The sequence below is a fragment of the Molothrus ater genome, chromosome Z, assembly GCF_012460135.2.
Source record: "Molothrus ater isolate BHLD 08-10-18 breed brown headed cowbird chromosome Z, BPBGC_Mater_1.1, whole genome shotgun sequence".
NCBI lineage: Eukaryota > Metazoa > Chordata > Aves > Passeriformes > Icteridae > Molothrus > Molothrus ater.
In genome coordinates this window covers 8,846,896-8,862,066 of record NC_050511.2, presented here as the reverse complement: position 1 = coordinate 8,862,066, position 15,171 = coordinate 8,846,896, and the positions used below count along the sequence as shown (strand labels likewise).

Genomic DNA, 15,171 nt, shown 5'->3' with positions numbered 1-15,171 from the left:
AGGCAACCTGGGGCAAAACTGCCTAGCAAAATGCAGCAATGCAGTGCACTTCTTTTAACACCAGGATGGCATGAGGAGAAGTTCCACTTGGGGTGGGTGGTGTTGTCAGCAGCAGCAGATGCTGTAATGATCTGCTAAGCCTGTGACTGCCTGCTTCAGCACTCTGTCACCTCCCTGTCTGTGCTGCTGGTGCATGGCACCCATACCAAATCCTGAGGAGGAGAATTTCACAGTTGTGCAGAATATGGAGATTTTAAGGCCACTGGATACTGAAGTGGTTATGGGAGTGGGCTGGTGCAGGACATGGCCTCTCCTATCAGCATCAGCCCATCACCCCTTCCCCAAATGCCATCCTGGAGCCAGGTGATGCCAGAAGGTGTGACCCCTCAGTGCACTGCTGAGACGTGTCCAGGCACCCTGCACCCTTCCAGGCACTTGTGCAAGAGGCAGCAATGGTAGACCCATGCTAAGGGCTGGCCCAGGGCAGTGCTGGCCTCTGCTCACCACTCCTCCTACCTGGGCCGAGTCCAAACTGCTGTGCTGGATCCAGCTTTGTGCTGGTGTTGGGATGCCCGAGGCTTGCAGCTGGGTGTGCTTCCCCAGGAGAGCTGCCCTTGTGTGCTGGATGGAGGAGCAGATGTTTGGGAAGCTAGGCAGGGCATGGGTGGGATACAGATGTTACAAGAGGGTGCCCTGAACTCCTGCAGGAGGGAATGCAAGGAACTTGGAAAATGTTGCTTAATTGCTGTCCTGGGTCATGCAGGTTGGAGGTTACCTTCATTTTTAAGGAGTGTATCTTCCACAAACACAACAATTTCCATTTAAAGGCACCCAAGTGACTGAAATTCCACCACTTCCCTTCTAAGTCTCTCCCTTGTTATCAGCATTCCCAATGCACTGATGAACACAAGCTTCAGGTATGGGCCATGCCTGCAGACACATAGCAGGACAGTCCCCACTCCAAAGTTATTTCCCTGTTCTGTTCAGAGCTGGTGCCTTGTTAGATATTTTCCAAGATTTGGAGTACAAAAGGAAAATCTGGTAGAGCAGTGGAGCTCCTCTTCCTGCACACCAGTACTTCCAGCTTCTCCATGCTGTGATGTGTAGCACATCAAAGGCAAAGACCAACCACTGGCTGCACTTTAATTATTCACTTATTAGTTTTTTAGGTTCAGTAATTGCTACACGCAACCAGAAAATTATTTTCCAGCGTATTCCTGAACTCCATTCTCTCCTATTTTTCCTCTTCTTTGAGGATGTCACAGCACCAGCTGTAATCTGGCTTTGGATGGTGGAAAAAGCTCCCTGCTTTGCTGTGTTTGGCACTGGATTGCTCAGTTCATGCCCACCCTCTGCAGTCAGGGCAGTTTCTCTGCCCTGGGTTTGGACATGGTTGGGAAGCATCCCTGTGGGACAGCTTGAGACATGGACACCCCAGCCCAGAGGGCCTGCTGCTCCCTGTCCCACACTGCTGTCCTGGTGGGGCAGTGAACAGGTGCAAAAGAAGGAATAGGGTTTTTAGGAGAATATTAGGTAAGGGCCGGGGAGACTTGACTATAGGAGAGCTTTATCCTGCCTGAGGATGGAGACAAGAGAATGGGACATTTTAATTTCTCTTCCAATCGTAATTCCCATGACTCTGCTTCCAGCACAAACACCAAACTTCTCCTTTAGGGACACTCTGAGGGGTAAGAATGGCAACACCATCGGACCTCACAATTTTCACAGCTCTCTGCCCTAATACATGTCAGCTTTTTTCCCAGCACCCCAAACAGGGAAGAACTCCACAACCATGGGCGATCTTGACCACTGGGAGTGGGATCACACATGACACCAGGCCACTGATGTGACCAGCATGGAGGCTGCCTGTGGGCATCCTGCCCGGCTCCCCCAGGATGCTCAGGCACCAGCAGGGCCCTGGGAATGGGAGGGGGCTCAGGGAGGAGGCCAGAGTGGCTCAGGCCCCATCTCCACGGGGTCTGAGGATCCAGAACCTCCACCTGGAGAGCCAGTCCCTTCCCTTTCCCGTCTTCCCAAGGGATGATGCAAAGCAAGCCAGCCCCAGCACCGCCTGCTGCTGCTGTGGAAGTTACCTATGGCGAACTCGTCAAAGGTGAGCGTGGTGAAGTTTTTGCCCAGAGGATTCGTGACTGTCAGAGTCACCTTGTACTTCACTGTCGAGAAGAGCTGGAGGTATCTGATGTGACACCTGTTTTTGGGAACAGCATCCTTCTCACACACCATGTCTTTTGTGCCATGTCTGGAAAGCAGAGGTGAGAAGAGCTGTTACCTGTGGGTGCTGTTACCCAAGTTGCTGGAGGAAGGAGGCAGACTGTGCAGCTCTGCATGCCCACTAAGACAATGGTCCCCATGCACCAGCCCTTGCTGTGGTTGCTTTCCTCCTGCCAGGGAATTGTGTGGGCTCCTGTGTATGAGGTTTTCTCCCAAGCCTACACAGAGGCTTCAGTGAACATCCTCATGCTGGCCCCAAGGAAAGAATGGGACCCTGCTGGGGTTGGGTTTGGCTCTGGTTCTCCCATGGGAGGAACAAGGTCTCCTGATGGTGACACAACCTCAGAAGATAATACATGGCATCAGCCTCTATAAGAGCTGTGCCAGAACTCTGGTTCAGGATAGGGAACGATGCAATGCCATGGCCATGCCATGGCTAGTTCTAGGTGAGAGACACTGCTGCTGCCCAACAACATCCAGCTTACACCAGGAAAGAGCATGGATGTGCCAAATGTGCCAAAAAACAGTGGGCATAACATCCACTACAGACAAGTGGTGCAGGGACAATGGTCTTGGGAAGCACAGAAAAGGGACCAGGGGGATGGGGACTTTCCTGGTCCCTTCTAAGGAAATTTAAACTTTCTTGGTACAAAGTCCTGGTTCCAAACATGCAGTTTATATGTCCTCAGAAAATCCTTCCCCATGCCCATTTCTGGGACACTGATGTCAGATGCTCAACCCAGGTCAGACCCATTGCCCCAAGAATTCATGGCACTACCTGAGACCTGCTCCAGGCTGCAGGGACTGAAACTCACCCTGCTGCACCCTTTATTCCCAGACACTTACATGACAGAGATGTTGAAGGAGTTGGGGATGTAGGTGGGAGTGGGCAGGTGCCAGCTGCAATAGAAACCCTTCGGGTAGTTGTTGGACCGGCACATCAGCACTGGCTCCTTTGGGGGGGCTGCCAGGGAAAGAGAAAGGGTAATTAACCTAATTAATAAGGTTAATTAATTAATAAGCCTACCTGCTGAGGTGGGCTTATCACCAAGTTCTGAGCAAAGGGACAACCCACCACTCCCAGCTGCTGCCAGACTGGGAGGGGAGAGTTTGCAAGGGGAGCCTGGTCTGTGTTTATCAGATGCTGGAAGGATCTGGGGGTCTTTGTCCCATGTCTTCTGCTGAGGTCCTCCATGGCACCTTGCTTTGGGCTCGGCAGTGCAAAGCTCACCTTCTCCTTGGGCAGCTCACTGCTTCTAATAAGGGGTGGAGTGATAGAGATGGTTTGCAGGTACCAGGGGAAATTGTCTTCAAGGCTGTGACACAGATGTTGCTGATGAGGAGGAGGTGCTGCTCTCTTGACCCCATTAATCTACACTGCTCACAGCTTTCTCTGCCACATCCCTGGGGAGTGATAAACTTATCGAGGGATGATCCTGCAAATGATCAGAGGTCACCAAAGGGAGGAAGAAGGACCATTGGCAAGATGAGGAGGAGCAATGCAAAACCAGTGGAGAAAATCCAGCTCTGCAAGAGGACTAACAGCGTTAACACTTTTGGCATGAGGAAGAGCATCTCTGACTCTACTGCACTGCCTCCAAAGAAACACAGAGGCAACAGGAGACAGGACGGGAGCACCCAGTGGGAGCAACCTTCCTCTGGTGTGGAAGCTTTGGGAGGCACCTCCTAAATTACACCCCATTGGCTCCTTCCCCTGCTCCTCTGTCTGAACATAGGTGTTCCTGAGCCACTCCCCCCCATTTCCCTGACTGGCCTTGATCTTTGTACTGCCCTGAGACCAGGGTCAGCCCCCAGACCCCTGGAGAAGGTAAGGGGGACTCTCCATATGTGTGGGCTGGGACCTGAACATCTCACCGCACAGCTGAATTCAACATCTGTGGATATAATACAGAGGCCATTTTTGCTTCTTTGCCTTGGGCTTTACTAGCAGCAATTTAGGCTGCAACACTCTGGCCTTGTCAGCTGATCCTAGAGGTTGGAGGCACAAGGGGATTTTAAATCCAGTGAAGTGTTCACACTCTACTTGGCTTTCCTGGATGCATGGGCAGTGCACTCTGCTTTCTGCAGGAGCACAGCAAGGGCTGCAGGAAATCTCTGCAAAATGCTGAGGGAAGGTGCATGAGAAGAACAAGATTTGATACCTTTCGGCTGATAAATTTTGCCTTTGTTGGTAAAAACCTTACCTGATCTGACACCGAAGTCAACTCCTCTTGGTACCTAGGCACTTGCACTGATAGTTAAGAACAGCACCCTGGCACAGTGTCTTGCCATAAAATGCACTCTCTGGGCTGGATGCGCACCAGGATTCCCCTTGGAAAGGCTGTCTGATGCTGTGGTTCTCCCTCTTTCCCTTCCTTTGTTAGCCCTCATCCCCATCCATCTACTGGGAATATTCCAGGATGTACTCTTCTCTCCCAGCCAGCTCTTTGAATCAAACCGAGCAGACCCGGCAGCCCCAGAGCCCCTCCAGCCCCGGGGCCCAGGTGTCACTGGCATGACACACCAGGGGCACAGCTTTCTCGGGAATGAGCCCCAGCTGCGACTGGAATCTACAGCCTACTACGGTCTACAGCGGGGAAACTGAGGCACAGGCTTTGCGCACCCCCCAGCACCCCTGGGGCAGGGCTTAGAGGCAAGCAGCTGATAAGGGAGCCAAGTGCAGCAGAGCCAGGGAGCAGGGAGGAGAGGGACAGGGAGCGGAGGGGGCCGTCGGGAGGGAGGGAGGAAGGGCGGGCTGTGCCGCTCCGCTCCGCTCCGTGTTCCTCCTAATGGCCATTTCAGCCTTCAGCCGGCAGACGAAGGCCAGAGCCTGGTTAATGAGCCTCCGGGTTAAATTATTCAAGCAGACCCTCCACATCAAAACAGAATGGCTAATCGCAAAGCCAGAGACAAGGGCCTGATCCCTGCTCCAGCCCCATTCTCTTCCTCCTCCCCGCAGGCTCCTTAACCCCTTCCCTGCCTGCCCTGGGCAAGGGCAGCACTGCTGTTTGCGGGGTGCAATGGGGGGGTCGGGGGCTGTCCCGGGGGGGCTGAAGGGGTGCAGGGAGGTTGGGGACAGCCTCTGGGTGCCGGGTGACCGCGTGGTGGCACTGTGGGCTAAGAGCACCTGCCCGGCGCCCGGCAAACCGGGATGGGCTGGCATTGCTGCTCGGGGATGCTGGGGATACCGGGGATGCCACCGTAGGCGACTCGCACACTTTCTGCTGTGCTCAGATGCTCCTCCCGTGACCGAGAGTCGCAGGGAAGCCGGGCTGAAGCAGGCGGGGTTTTTTCGAGCATTCCTGGAGTCCTGCAGGGTGCAGCGCTACCGGCACGGCCCAAGATGCTGCACTGCTATGCGCCACAATTAGTCCACCTCAGGATAATTTATATCTGTTGTCTCCAGTATCACGCCGGATCTGGCTCTTGGTGATCTGTGCTAATTCCTCCGCTGAGGAGGCTGGGGCGGGCTCACTCCTCCAGGTTCGTTTGGCTGGGAGGAGGAGGGAGGGCTGCGCATCCTCATCCCGCTTCGATCCCCACTCTGCAGCAGCCTTTGAAGGTGCCCCATTTCCACAGCATTGAGCGCCGTGAAAATCCTGCCCTCTGCTTCAAGGCTGGCCCCCAACAGCAACCCCAGCCTCTTGTGTCCAGCCTGCTCCACCTCTTATCCTCTGGTGTCTTTCAGCAAGCCAGAGGTGGAAGGAGAGCCCGGGGAAGGGAGACGAAATGATCCTCGCATCTCTGCCCTCCTGATGCAGAGTTCAAGGACAGATGCAGCCGAAGGGAAGCTGCTGTATGGAGCCTGTCTCAGCCCAACCTTTGTCCTCTTTATCTGGGCAGACACAAGCTGTCTCACATAGACACTCCTGCAACCTCCATCTCTGCAGAGAGCCATCAGCCCCAGAGCTGCAGGCATACCCAGAGGGATTTGCCAGGCAGATAGCCCCCTTTCCACCCTGACAGGCAGAGGGTTCATGGCAGAGTGTGAGGCCCGTGCAGTGTGCCACAGGGGCTGTGACCATGACACCACATGGGTGACCATGGCCACCACTGCCAGGCACCACAAAGGATGGAGCTGCAAGCCCCTTCCCAGCTGCCTTGCTGCATCAGGAGGGCTCTCTTTGCCCACCCAGCCTTGGTGTCTTCTCCAAGCTGGTGGCAGGTTCCTCATCCCGCTATGGGAGATGGTAGCCTGCAACCTTGTTCCTCTCCCCTCCTCTCCCAGGAAAGGCGCTCACTGGCACGGCTCATGCTGCCCATCAAAGGCTCTTAAAGACAGCAAATAAAATTGCAGGCTCCAATCGATCCAGCGTGCTGTAATGCTGTCTTTGGAGGTGGGCCAGCCCATCAGGCCAACAGAGAGAGTAAGAAAGGCAGTGGAGGAAAACAAAGCCATCAAGGGAGCAGCGTTAAAGGCTTTTTCTGCCCTGAGGTTTTAGGCAGTGCTGCTGGGTGTGGGGTGTCCTGCTCCAACCTTCTCCATCCTCCCCCAGATGATGTCCAGCTCTCAGCACCTGCCCCACACCACAAACAGCCTAAACAACAGGTTGAGCTACTTGGGCACTCCTCCCTGGGCTCCTGCACACAGCCTCCCTAATTCTGGCAAATATTTACATCTGTGTTGTTTCATGGAGCTGCTGAACTCTGTAAAAGCAGGGCTCTTTTCCTTTTGCCACAAACAGCGCCTGCCCTCTCTAATCTGTCTATTAACCTCTTGCATGGCAGGGAGCCACTTCTCCTATGTGCTCTGCTGATGTCCTCTCTGAAAACCCAGCATGTTTAATGCCTGGCTGTGGCAGCTTCCCAGAGGCTTGGGTTGCAACCAGCCTCGCTGCAAAAGCCCTGGGTAAGGTGAAGAAAGGCTCACAGCTGAGCACATCCCATCTGGGCACATGGCTCACAAACTATGAGATGCTCCTGCAAAATCTGGGTCTGCCACAGCAGTGAAAGCTGGTGCCAGGGTCACTGTCTGCGCAGATCCCTGAAAAAACAGTGGCAGGGATAGAGCTGGCTTTCCCGCCGCACAGTACCCCATGCTTTGCATCCATTTAACTCTGTCTCTACAGCTTTTTGGAAATAGCTGTCACTTGACCAGCTTCAGGACTTCTGCTCAGCTGGGGACAGCACCACGTGTGGTCCTGGGGAATGAAACAGCTCTGGATACACCAGCACAGAAACCGATTTTTGTTTCCCTCCTCATCTCTAAAGCCCAGTTGTCCTTGTACCCTCAGTCCCACTGTGCAGGGGAAAACTGTGACCAATCCATTTTAGAAACCACTAAAAATGATCTACAAGAGCTTTTCCTAGCTCTGCTAGGTCATGAGATAATGGACATTAAAATCATGACACTTTTATATATAGAAAAGTTATTTTAGGTCACTTTTAGAGGTTTCTGAAATGGATCAGTTATAATTTTCCTCTCCTGCTGAGGGCTGAATGCACTAAAGATGCCTTGCTCCACAGGTGGAAGGATACAAAAAATAGCACCAATAAAAGTTTTAAGAGGCCTCTCAAACACTTCTGTAGGAGGTATTTTTTCTGGTGCACTCGGGGCACATTCAGGCGCTGGGCTGATGGGGGATAATGAGCCCATAGTGTGCTTTTGGGGTCACCTGCATAACTCATCATCTCAGTCTGGGGCCAGCAAAAACTCCAGGGTCCATGGCAGCAGCATGTGCTTGAGCTAGAGGTACAGCTGTGACACAGCCTGCCTGCACATGGGCAGGAGCCCTGTGCTGCCCCACACGGGGGGACAGCCCCACAACCAGTGCTGTTCTGCTGCCAAACTCCTGCTGTTTGCACCCCATGTGCCACAGCAGGACCAGAGGGCACTGGTCCAGTGGGCACGTGGGGTGCAAACAGCAGGAGTTTGGCAGCAGGAGTTTGGCATCACCTAGTGACCTTTTTTTCACACCAGTGGTGTGGTGTGAAATACAAAATACAGAGAAAAAGCCACCCAACTGACCAAGAGCAAAGCTGCAGAGGCTTGGACAGCACAATAGGAATCCACCTGGGCATGAGATGCCAGCACTGAGCACGTGGGCACAGGAGGAGCAGACCTTGCTATTCCACACACGCATCCACACAGATGCTTTTGTTATGCACATGCTGGCTGCCAGCACGATGTATTATTTATCTAACGCCGCTTTTCTAAAAGCCTGTTTGTGTACAGGGGGCTGGCAGGAAACAACAAAGAAAACAATGATGAATAAATCATATTTCTACTGCCAGGTGTATCAGGGGGGCATCTGTCTGCCATGTGCCACCTGTGCTGGAGTGCAGCATGGCTACGGCTGGGGACAGTCCCCTCCATGGACCCAAATGTTTGGGTGCAATTGTGTTTTGTTGCTGGAGAAAGGGAGGGAGGTGAAGCTTTGAATTTGGTCTGTTTCCCCTTGACCATCTGTTCTTCTTGGGTAAGTGTGAGGATGAGAAGGGGTGCAGAGGACAGCAGGTGATCCTCCCTACGTTCTGGGAACATCATGCTCATAACCACCATTTCTTCAAGAAGGATAGAGCAGGTGTTTTTAATTTGTTGGTTTTGTGTTTTTGGTTTTTTTGGTTTTTTTTTTGTTTTTTGTTTTTTTTTTTTAGTTGATGCAGCAAAATTCATTTGAGAGAGAATTAGAGAACCCAGGGGTGCAGGGGCACAGGATGAGATGGGTTTGTTTCTCACTGACCTCCTGGGTGACCTGGGCAAGTGATGCAGACAGGGTTTATGTCTCTCCCTTTCAGTCTAAGCCACCCCAAGCTTAGCAAATGGACATCTTCAGGGGGACATTCCTGATCACCAGAGCTGCCCCCATTCAGCCAGCATCTAGCCCAGCCCTCAGACTCAACACTGCAGCACCTCCCTGGTAGCTCCCAAAATGGGCCAGGGACACCTGCAGCTGTAGCCAAAGACCCCTGACCCTGCTGCCACCTAAGAGCCATCTCCCCAGCTGCAAAGAGCAAGAATTTATTCCCCAAGAAGGTGCTGGAGAAAAAAGTGGACTCAGCAACAGATAAATTTCTAAAAGGCCCTGTTTTACACTGATTGGGGCTCATAAACCAAGCTATGGATTTTCTCATTTCCCTTGCAGAAAATTCAGAGAGCATAGCAAGAGGCAATGCTGTAAATTTTTGGGCAAGGAAGAGAAGAGAAGAGAAGAGAAGAGAAGAGAAGAGAAGAGAAGAGAAGAGAAGAGAAGAGAAGAGAAGAGAAGAGAAGAGAAGAGAAGAGAAGAGAAGAGAAGAGAAGAGAAGAGAAGCATCCCACTTTGAGCAAAAGTGGCAGGGGAAGCTCCCAGTGTGATCACAGTCTCACTGGAGTTTGCTCCATCCTGCAGTGCATGAGGCCGTGCTGCTACCAGCACAGCAGAGCTGCTCCTCAAACCTGACCATTCTCCAGCCTTCAGAAAATTATCAAGCAAACCTCACAGCATTGATCTGTGGGAGGGAAGAGCAAAAGAGCAGAGGGGCTCTGGCAACCCTGACACAAGGTGGGCTGTTTGTTGGGAATGGCAGCCTTTGCTGGAGGTGCTCCCCAAGGTGCAGGATGCTACAGGAAGGTGATTTAGGCAGGAGAAGCCACCTGGCATCCCAAACCCATGACAGACTCTCTTGTTCCCATTCCCTCTGGCAGCGCTGGTGCTTGGCAGCATTGCTGTCCCAGGGAAATGCCCATCCCGCTGAGCACACCAGCACTCCAAGCCCAGCTGTGCTCCTGGAGGTGACTTTATTCCCGTGGGGCAGCATTCTAGGCCGGGTGCCTTAGGGAGTGATGCACAGCAGGGATGCAGGACACCTCTACCCTTCACTTGGGACCACACCACAGCAGGAAATCCCTTCTGACCCACCCCAGTCTTCCATCAGAAACCGAAGAGCAGCTTTCCTCTGAAACAATATTAAATATTGAACAAACGAACGCAAACCTGTTATCTGGGATAATTGTGAGTAAATAAAACATTTAACCAAACCAAATGCAGCTGTTTCCACTTGGAGCCGGCACAACAGCAGGGAAGCCAGCTCAGCTACTCTGCATCCTCGTTACGGCAGCTGATTATTGTTTTGTGTATAACAGTAGCACCGCCAGCCCTGGAGCGGGGCCGGGGCCGCGGTGCTCGCTGTGGTACCCCGGGGATGGGTACCCGGGATGCGGTGGGATGCGGCAGCGCAGCGCCGGGCACGGGAAGTTCGCTGCTGCGCTGGGGTTTGCTCATCACAGCCCAGGGAGTTCACGGCGAGGCCGGCTTTTCCTCCCCCAACACCTCTGCGAGGGGATTTGCATGTAACATAAACCATTTCAGAGCCAGGTCACTGGTTCGCACATAGCCCCGGGCAGTAATGACCGAACCTCGTTACCGGCTGCTCTGGGATTGACTGTGCCGGGCCCCCGTCCAGCTCCTGGAGACCTGGAGAGCGGTCTGGGGTGAGGGAGTGTGCAGCAAACGAGGGAAAAGTGCCGGCAAACGGGGCCTTGGGAGGCTCCGGGGATGGAGAGCATATCCCTGCCTACAGCTCAGGGCTGGAGCATTCCAGGATGCCAGTCTGCCATGCCCAGGCAGCGGGGAAGGGACAGCAGGGGGCTGATGTGCTCTCAGTTTCTGCACATTCTCAGGGCTTTCCACAGCTGGGAATTGGAGAGGAGAGCTTCATGGCCCTGCAGATCCCACCCACCCAAATGCAGGGCCTGTCTATTCTAAAACGGCTGGGAAAGATGAAGGGCATGAATTACATGGGGTTTTCCAGTCCCTGCCAAATTAATTTCTCCTTCCAGGGGACTGTTCTCCTCGACATGGGGCTGGATGCACTGTGCCCAGGCAATGCAGGCACAAGATGCTTCCTTGTAACTCACGGGCTCCCCAGCAGCTGCTGCGCACCCCAAGGAGGTGGTGGTCAGGGCACATGGGAGCACATCACAGCCCTGGTCTCCAGGGAGAAGCAGCTGCCTTCCTTGATAAAAGGTTTGACCAGAGCAGCCTGCAGACCCCTGACAATCTCCTTTGGGAGCTCAGCTGGAAAAGCCACAGAGAGGAAACATCCCTGTGTGCTGAGAGGGAGAGCTGTGCCTTTTTTGGTCATGCAGGGGGAATGCAGGGTGATCCCAAGAGTTCTTCAGGTATTGAGGACCCCGAGGGTCCCCTGCCTCCATGTCTGCTCTGCATGCAGCAGAGAACTCAGCACTCCCTTCTCCCTCTTTTCCCAGCTCCAGGCAGAAATTCGCTGCACAGCCTACACCATGCAATGCCCCTGCCCCCTCCACCACCTTATTTAACAGCTGCAAGAAAGCAATCCATCCTCTCTCCAGATGGAGAAGACAGGGAGAATACCAGGTGTGATCAGACACAACTGGGACCATCAACAGCCATGTATCCTTGGCGAAGCTGTCCCACCAGAACTCCTGGAAGTTGTATATTTATCCAGGAGGAGCCTCTGGAGGGAAGCCATAAGCACTTTGTCATGCACTGAGCAACAAGCTAGCCACGAATATTACCAGCTATCTCCCCGTGGGGGAGTGTGGGCTGCCTTTAACAGGCAGCAGCTCTCCAAAAATGCCTCCTGTCTCTTCATCTCTCTTGACATGCAGCTTGGATATGTCCCCTTCCCTGCTCTTCTCTTCCTCAGTGAGGGAAGTACCTGCTGGCAGAGAGGCCTCTCACCCCATTGGAAATGGAGAGGAAGAAGTAAGAGGTTTCTGACTCTCTCAGCAGCAGAGGAGAATATTTTTGGTTTTCTCCTGTCTGGGCAGGAGGAGCTGATGGGAGTGGTTAGTAAGCAGATACACCCCCTTTCTCCTCACACTAGCACTGGCTTTTGCATGTAAAGTTCCTTTCCTTTAGCACTTATTGAAAACCACCCTCTCCTTCCTTTCACCCACATGTTCTGCTAGGAATATGCCACAGTCTGTTCTTCCATCCCCTCACAGGACAGACCCATGGTGCCCTTGAGCCTGTACTGACTGCTCTGCTTTGGATTCAGCCAGGACAGCGGGCTTAAAAGTGGGCATCTGTATCACACAGTGCAACAGATGTGTGCCCAGGCAGAGGAGCCATTTGCTCATCCTGTGTTTGGCCATCCTGATTGAATTTGGGTCTGCTCACACAGACTCAGCATCCCCTGGCCAGTGACACACATCCTTGGGGCTGCCCTTCTGCTCCACACAATGTCCTGGTGAGATGCTGCTCTGCTCCTGGGGCTGATCTGCAGTCTGTGCCTGTCCCTCTGCTGCCAGGACCGTGCTGTGAGTGTGGAGAGCCCTGTCCCCTGTAATGCTGGTGGCTTTGCCCAGGTTCATGTCATTGTTGCAGTCCTGCTGGGAAACCACCTGCAAGCTCCTTGCAAAAACAGCTGGGCTGAAGCCGAAGGAGATGCTGGAGATGGGTGTAGAGAACTGACCCAGGACCAGGACGAGCTACTCCCCATGCTGTTCCCACCCTGGATATGTGAGAGTCCTCCCAGCAGCAGTCAGCCTCCTTTGGTACATCCAGAGAAGTACCTGACTCATCCCACCTGCGCTTCTGCATGATAAAGTCTGGAAAAATCACAGCACTGGAGCTGAGATGGACACCACAGGGGGTGGCTCTGGTTTGTGGTGCTATTCTGGCTGCTCAGGGATGATGATAGCCCAATAATGACAGGCACTTGGGAAGATGCCTAATTTATCATAAGGAATGAGGTCTCCACACCAGTCCTTATCTGCTCACTCTCTGTCTTTGAGAAAATATCAGACATGTCACTAACAGTATGAGTGTTTCCAGTTCAAGCTGAAATCTCCCCTGTGCTGTTGGTACCTTGGGGTGGAGGCAGCAAGAGCATCAGTCTCTGTAGCTCACCCAAAATGTGTCCTTCAAGCAGATGAAAAACAAAAGTGTGTGACATTTCTGGAGGTGTTGGGCTGCAATACCAGCTCAGCTAACAGCATTGCTCAATACCACTGCTCTCTTTACTAATGTCTGTTTTTTTATCCTCAGGCCTCAATCAGACCCTGGCCTCATTCTTTTCTTAAGGCAATGAGGTCCTTGGGATGATGTAAGTCACACAGCTCCGAACTTCACTGCATTTGGAAGTAATAGCCGTGTCCTTAACTCAGCTGGCTTCAAGGGAGGTTCCATTATCCAGCCCATCTGTAAAGAAATCGAGCTAAAAAAAGGCCCTTTGCTTTATGAACATGACGCTCATCTTCCTCAAATCCTGGCTCGACGCTTAAATCCCCACCAGCAGCAGTGGGCAAACCCCAGGGGATGTTTGTGCCATGTGCTGCGGGGCAGCTCCAGCTTAGGGAGCCCCTTCCCATCGTGTGTGAGAGCCCAGCATTTGCAAAGCAAAACGTGAGGCACAAACCAATTCACTTACAGAGACTGTTTCCACCTGCTCTAATCACCACCTTTGCAAGGTTGTTTTCATTTTGCTCCCTCTCTACCATCCCCAGCTCCACTCCACAGCAAGCACCTCACTAAATTCCCCTAATCTCCCCTTTAGGTCATAGGATATCTTTTAATTCTTTAATCAATTTTCCTCTGGACTCCCTGTAATTTATCGATGGTCTTTTAACAATGAAACCCCAGAAGCAAACACACCTTCCCTGGGAGCATCAGCACCGGATCAGTGGCAGTAGCAGCATCCTTGCCAAGCCTGCCCCACAGCGATAATCTGGATGCTCAGCACAGCCTCTCCCGCCTCCCTCGTGGAGGACAGCAGCCTGCCACGCATCCTCTGATTTGCTTACAACAAAGAAGAAATAAAAAGCACTTAAAGCACTTATTGCCATGTAAAAATATTGCTATCAGTGTTTTAATTATTTCCTGAGGAATGGTGGGAACCCCCAGCACAGAGCTCCCCGCAGGGTGGGCAACCTTTCTGCACACTCCAAGCACCACAGCAGGGAAGGAGCTGTGACCCAGAGGATCACAAACATTTTTTGGGCAGGATGAGTGGACCAGGATGCTGGGATGGACACCATGCCCAGGTGGTTGGGGCACTGCTGCTTTTTTAGGGAACACATCACACTGTTCATGCAGCGTCACTGCCCAGCACAGTGGGAGACGCTTGAGAGACCTGGGGCAGAGGAGAGAGGAAAGCACTGTGCCCAGATACCCCACTGATGGTCTGGAGAGATTTCTGGCTGTGTTGTGGTCTCTGCAAGAGGCTCAGCAATGGATCAAGTAGTTTGGCAGGGAAGCCTAGAGCTGCTCTTTCTTCCCCTCCCTTTCTCACCCCCTCCAAGGTCAAACAGTCCTGGACTCTCAATAAACTGTCGCAGGGGCTCCAGGGGATTTTAGGAGGCATTTGCTAGGATTTCAGCAGACCTGAAGCATGACTTCACAGGGATGGGGGGGAAATACCCTAGAGCTTTGGAAAGAAATGTTATTAGAGTCACTGAAGGATTTTGCTGTGCTCTCTGAAGCGTTTCACAGAAAATTACAGGTGAAGAGCAAGCCCTGTGGTCTGGACCTTGCCAGCAGCATAAGGATGCTGTGGTATCTGGGCTCACATGAGCCCCACTTCCCTATCATGAATCAGAAGCACACTGCAAACACCTCCTGCAACAGGGACTCTCCTCTTGGTGCACACAATCCTTCTGAGATGAGGTGAGCAGCTGGGACAGGTCTGAGAGCCAGGTCTTGGCTGCAGATGAGAGCTGCAAGGGTGTGCTGGCAAAAACCAGACAGGGCAGAGCAGTCTGGGTTTATCCAGTAGTTTGCCATCCTCAAGTGGAGCGGAAAAAACACCTCTGACTGGGTTAATGCCAATGCAGTTAGGTCTGTCCTGTGGTGTATAAGTCACCAGCACCATGGGAAGGAAGGCAACACATCTGGAATAAGTGGGGAAATGCTGTGGTGCTGCCAAAGTTTTGGCCCTTTCCAGCGGTGACGAGGTTGAACCTGGCCAGGATCCAGTATGGGAAGACTTGGGGTTTGCCTGCCAGAGGGAGATGCTGGAGGCACAGCACAGGTA

General features: G+C 52.9%; 1 protein-coding gene across 3 annotated transcripts in view; it reads right to left on the bottom strand.

The window, feature by feature from the left end:
• CNTFR (ciliary neurotrophic factor receptor) overlaps positions 1–15,171 on the bottom strand; it is a 202,847-nt gene that overhangs the window by 19,581 nt on the left and 168,095 nt on the right. For all 3 annotated transcript variants that reach the window (XM_054517960.1, XM_054517959.1, XM_036403708.2), the window contains 2 exons: positions 3,079–3,196; positions 2,094–2,260 (listed from right to left, as the gene is read on the bottom strand). In XM_054517960.1, the coding sequence (XP_054373935.1) occupies positions 2,094–2,260; positions 3,079–3,196 (285 nt within the window). The remainder of the gene's footprint in view (positions 1–2,093; positions 2,261–3,078; positions 3,197–15,171) is intronic.